This window comes from Lemur catta, chromosome 15 (genome assembly GCF_020740605.2).
Source record: "Lemur catta isolate mLemCat1 chromosome 15, mLemCat1.pri, whole genome shotgun sequence".
In the NCBI taxonomy this organism is placed as follows: domain Eukaryota; kingdom Metazoa; phylum Chordata; class Mammalia; order Primates; family Lemuridae; genus Lemur; species Lemur catta.
In genome coordinates this window covers 22,933,338-22,937,478 of record NC_059142.1, presented here as the reverse complement: position 1 = coordinate 22,937,478, position 4,141 = coordinate 22,933,338, and the positions used below count along the sequence as shown (strand labels likewise).

Below are 4,141 nucleotides of genomic sequence, written 5' to 3'. Positions count from 1 at the left end.
TCCTCCAAGGTCGGTTCTGCCCAAGTCCGATCTTCCCAGCAAGCCCGATGCTAACTAGGACTCGGTTGTCTTGTTTCTCTCTGGGGGTTCAGGTGCACATAAAATCTCCTCCCTCAAGGCTGGGGGAGGCACCAGGGCAGGGGGACCAGTTAGGAGGCATTTGCAATAGATCAGGGCAGGAGTGGGTTTTTAAGGAGAGAAATGAACTGAACATGAAACTGATGAATTGTGGGCCGGGGGAAACCATGATGGGATCAGAACCATCCTGCTGGAATAGCCCTGGCTGGTGGGGCAGTACTCCCCCCTGCCCCCCCAACACTCAGATGAACCCAGACGGGCCACAGAGCTAGGGCCTCTGCACACCTGCACTCCACTACCAGGCTCTGCCACCCACCTGCACCTCAGAGCACCCCCTGTAGTTACCCCCAAAGAAAACACCACTGTTAGAGATTTTAAATAAGATATATTTTCTGCAAAAAGTCAGCAGTCCTACCGTTGCATTCATCTTTCCATAATAACATATTTAGCAACTGTTCCCATGCACAAGGCACTCCCCTCCCTGGGTGACACTGTCCCTTCACTCCTGGGGTTCCTGCAGCGCACTCTCAACCCCTGGAGGCAGGAGAGAAACCCCCTGCCCACTACACACAGCAGATGGGAATGGGGGTTACAGACAGGGTCCACCTTGCTCAAGGCCTTGCTTTAGAAAAAAATCATCCATATTCAAAATAAACCAGCAACAATTCAAATACTAGCAAATATTACTTAAGGCATAGTCAGTCCATTTGCTTGACAAAACAGCAAGCATCCTGTTTGGAAATTGCAATAACATTGTTCCAGGGTCTAGGTAGGGAGGCGAGAGAAGAACTGAACGGTCATTTCTCATACTCTGGCCCGGTCTTAGTGTGCGTGGCTGAGCTCAAACCTTCAGAGCGTGGGTTTTTGTTCCAGGTGTTTCGCATAACTCTGGACCCACTTCTCCTTCATGTCGGCACAGACCTCCTTGTTCAGTTTGGTTCTGAAGCTGTGGGGGAAGGAGAGTTGACGTAGTTAGATGGAATCCTTTGAGGGTTTTACCCAGATGACGACTCACTGGGCCGTCAACCCACCTGGCCCACCTGCTGCAGGTGAAGGGCTGCCCTGGGATGGGAGGAAGGAGGTGCATGGAAAAAGGGGGCCTGTGGAGGCAGCTGCTGCTCTTGCTGTGATCCTGGCATCCACTAAAGAGTGTGGGCTGCTGCCCATTCGGGGAGCAGGGTGTGGGAAGCCACCAGCCCTTGTCCTAATGGGCGGGTTTGCGTCACACACTCTGATTAGATCTTATCCTCTGGGTGTGAGATCTCAGGTCAGTCTGGCATCTGTCTTCTGGGGCAGAGCTTTGGACTGGGGAATGTCGGGGTGGGGAGGGGTGCGGTGAGCAGGGTTTTTCTACCCACATGACAGCCTTCTGTTGACACTGGCTGTTGGTGACGTAATAGCTCTTCAGCCTCTGCAAAGGGATCTTCCTACTGCTGAACGTGAAGCAGCAAGTGGTCGGGGTATTGAGTGCATCTAGAAGTCAAGTCACAAAGAAAAAGCGTTTGAGGATGTGCTAGGCTTTTGTCATCTTGAGCGAGGCAGGAAGTGTCCGTAGGGGCAGGCAAAGCAAAGCAGAGAGGTAGAAGTAGATCTTGCCCACCCCCAAGTCTGGTGCTCCTGCCCTGGGCCCCGAGGTGGGGTGGGACCTGTGCCGTGTGGCTCAAGGTCTCAGACTCTCAAACTCCCAGCTTCACGGCGGGGATGCATCACTGCTGTCTGGAGGTGGCCAGGGACACGGACAGTGGACAGGTCGCGGGTGTAGCCCCGGCTCTGCAGCGTTTGGAATGATCAGCTGGGCTCAAAGGCCCTGGATTTGGAGTCGGCAGTTTAGGTTTCCCTCTTGCTCTGGGAGGTGGGTGGGCAGGTCCCTCCTGTCCCCAACCTGGGCTTCAGCTTTCTGTCTTTAAAATTAGATATTAAACTGAAGTTCTAGGGAGCCTTGCTGCTCCGATGGCTTAGAAGTAGGGCACTTTGGCCCAGGGCTTCCTGGGAGAGAGACACAGAAGGGAAGGCAGGCGGGGAAGGAGGGAGGGAGACTGGGCTTACCCGGCTGAGCCAGGCCCTGGGGGCTGAAGGCAGTGGCCAGGAGCAGCAGGCCCAGCAGCGCTGCAGAGACCTTCATGCTGGAGGGCGAGGGGCAGCTTCGGCTTCTGGGTCGGTCTCAGCCTCTGGTCCTCTGGCAGCTCCGCCTGCCTTTTATAGGGAGCAGAGAGGGCTGGAGCTGTCAGAGGACCTTTGCCTGGGCAAGGTCATGGGCAAGTCACGATGAATAAAGTCCTGAATCTGCTGAGCTGCAGCTGGGCACCAAGGACTTTTCTAGGAAATGCAAGAGGGAAGGAAGCTGTGGGCTGCAGCAGTGCAGGCCTGGGCTCTGTTTCCTTCTGGCTGCCAGGGCCGCGGGGAGCAGGAGAGGAAGCAGGGAGCGCAGATGTGCCGGGCACGCACCGTAGGAAGCTCCCCGAGCAGCTGTTCTGTGCATACTTTCTCCAACACGAAACAGAAGACAATGGCAAATAACTCCTGTAAAGAAAGAGCGCTGTGCTAAGGGCTCTGAGCAGTGTTATGCACTCGGTCCTGGGGAGGTACGTCCCATTATTATCGTGCCCATTTCATAGATGAGGAAACAGAGGTGCAGAGAGATTGAATAACTTGCCCAGTGTTTCACAGGGAGTGAGAGGGGAAGCTGGGAGAGAAATCTGGTCTGTTTGCATTGAAGCACCCAGGCGGTTTCAAACTTTCATTTAGCTTCCAAGTTTCATTTTCCAAGCCAAGTTTTATGTGGAAGCCCGATACCTGAGACTGCCCAAGTCAGGTTCTGACGACAGGGCTCCCTGCATCACACCCTGGGGCCCCTTCTGCCGCTCAGGCCCAGAGGGACATGGTTTGCAACCTCTGAGTTTTCCATGTCCCTTGTTTCCAGGAAGGACCACTGGGCTTCTAGAACTGTTGATGGGGTGTCAACGGCACACAGCAAAGCACTGGGTTCTTGGTTCCTGTTCCTGGCCCCCTCCCGTGAGCTAGGGCCGTGGAAGGAAGTGCTGCAGGGGGCAGGTCGGGTGTAGCATGGGCTGACCGAGCGTGCCCTCTCCCCTGGGCCCACGACACTGCTCGCTGCTGTGCCTTGCGGCGGTGCTGTTCCCTCCGCTCTCCACTCCAGCACAGCAAGCTCAGGGGAAGCAAAGGGCAGGAAACAAAGAGCTCAGCTTAGAGAAATAGAAAACAATATATATGACCAAGGGTTGGTGAACCCCAAAGTTGGCTCTTTACCAAGCCTACAATGAAGCTGAAACTCTTTTGGACTGACCATGAAATAAAAAAAAAAAAAGGCCAAATGGCCAATAGCAGAAATAAAAATATAAAGATGATGTCACCACAGGGCCTACAGATACCAAAAACAAAAACAAACAAACAAAAAAAACCCCTAAGGAGCCTATGCCAAAAAATTTAATTTAGAGGAAATAGATGAATTTCCCAAAAATGTAACTTAGCAGATTGCAAGAAGAAATGAAAAACGAAAAGGCAATGCTAAAACTATTAAAGAAATGGAATCAGTAATTGAAAATATTCCCACAAAACATCCTCCGGGCCCAGAGGGTTTTGACAGCTAATTCCTCCAAGAATCCAAGGAACTGATCATTCCAGCCTCACGCAGTCTCTTCCAGAGAACAGCAAAAGAGTGCACACTGTTCAATTTATTTTATGTGTCTTACATAACTTTGAGGCAAAAATTTGTCGAGACCTGTATGAGAAAAGGTTACAGCCTTGTCCCTTCGGACACACATTTCATTCTTTTCTGTTCTATTCTCTGCCCTGGGAAGCCAGTCTGGGTGGGTTGTATCAGTGGAACCGCTGGCTTCAGGTTGGGTTTGGACACTAGGGAGCCCCTGAGGACAGTGGAGCGGGGAGAAGAGGTAAGTTGAGGGCTTTTTCCTCTGCCATTGCCCCGTGTAGTTCAGTCTGGATATGTCCTTCAACCAGTGGTTTTAACTTCTTTAGAGGTGGCCTGTCCATGACTCTACCCAGGTTTGGGGAACCACCCTGTCCTTCCTCTTCAAATCTAGCA

The 4,141-nt window shown here is 52.5% G+C and overlaps 1 protein-coding gene across 1 annotated transcript; it reads right to left on the bottom strand.

Annotated features, from left to right (window-relative positions):
- Positions 1 to 460: 460 nt before the first annotated feature.
- Positions 461 to 2,237, bottom strand: LOC123650820 (C-C motif chemokine 13-like). The gene is made up of 3 exons (XM_045569977.1): positions 2,125 to 2,237; positions 1,437 to 1,551; positions 461 to 1,024 (listed from the first exon to the last, which is right to left on the bottom strand). Exons 1-3 carry the CDS (start codon positions 2,198 to 2,200, stop codon positions 928 to 930), a joined length of 288 nt encoding a protein of 95 aa, XP_045425933.1. The 5' UTR covers positions 2,201 to 2,237; the 3' UTR covers positions 461 to 927.
- Positions 2,238 to 4,141: the final 1,904 nt, after the last annotated feature.

Excerpts from the sequence above, each read along its gene's own strand:
- LOC123650820 (XM_045569977.1), bottom strand. The coding sequence starts at position 2,200 with ATGAAGGTCTCTGCAGCGCTGCTGGGCCTGCTGCTCCTGGCCACTGCC. Across the intron at positions 1,552-2,124 it reads CCAGGGCCTGGCTCAGCCGG|ATGCACTCAATACCCCGACC; the intron begins GTAAGCCCAGTC and ends CTTGACTTCTAG. Across the intron at positions 1,025-1,436 it reads TGTCAACAGAAGGCTGTCAT|CTTCAGAACCAAACTGAACA; the intron begins GTGGGTAGAAAA and ends CTTCCCCCACAG.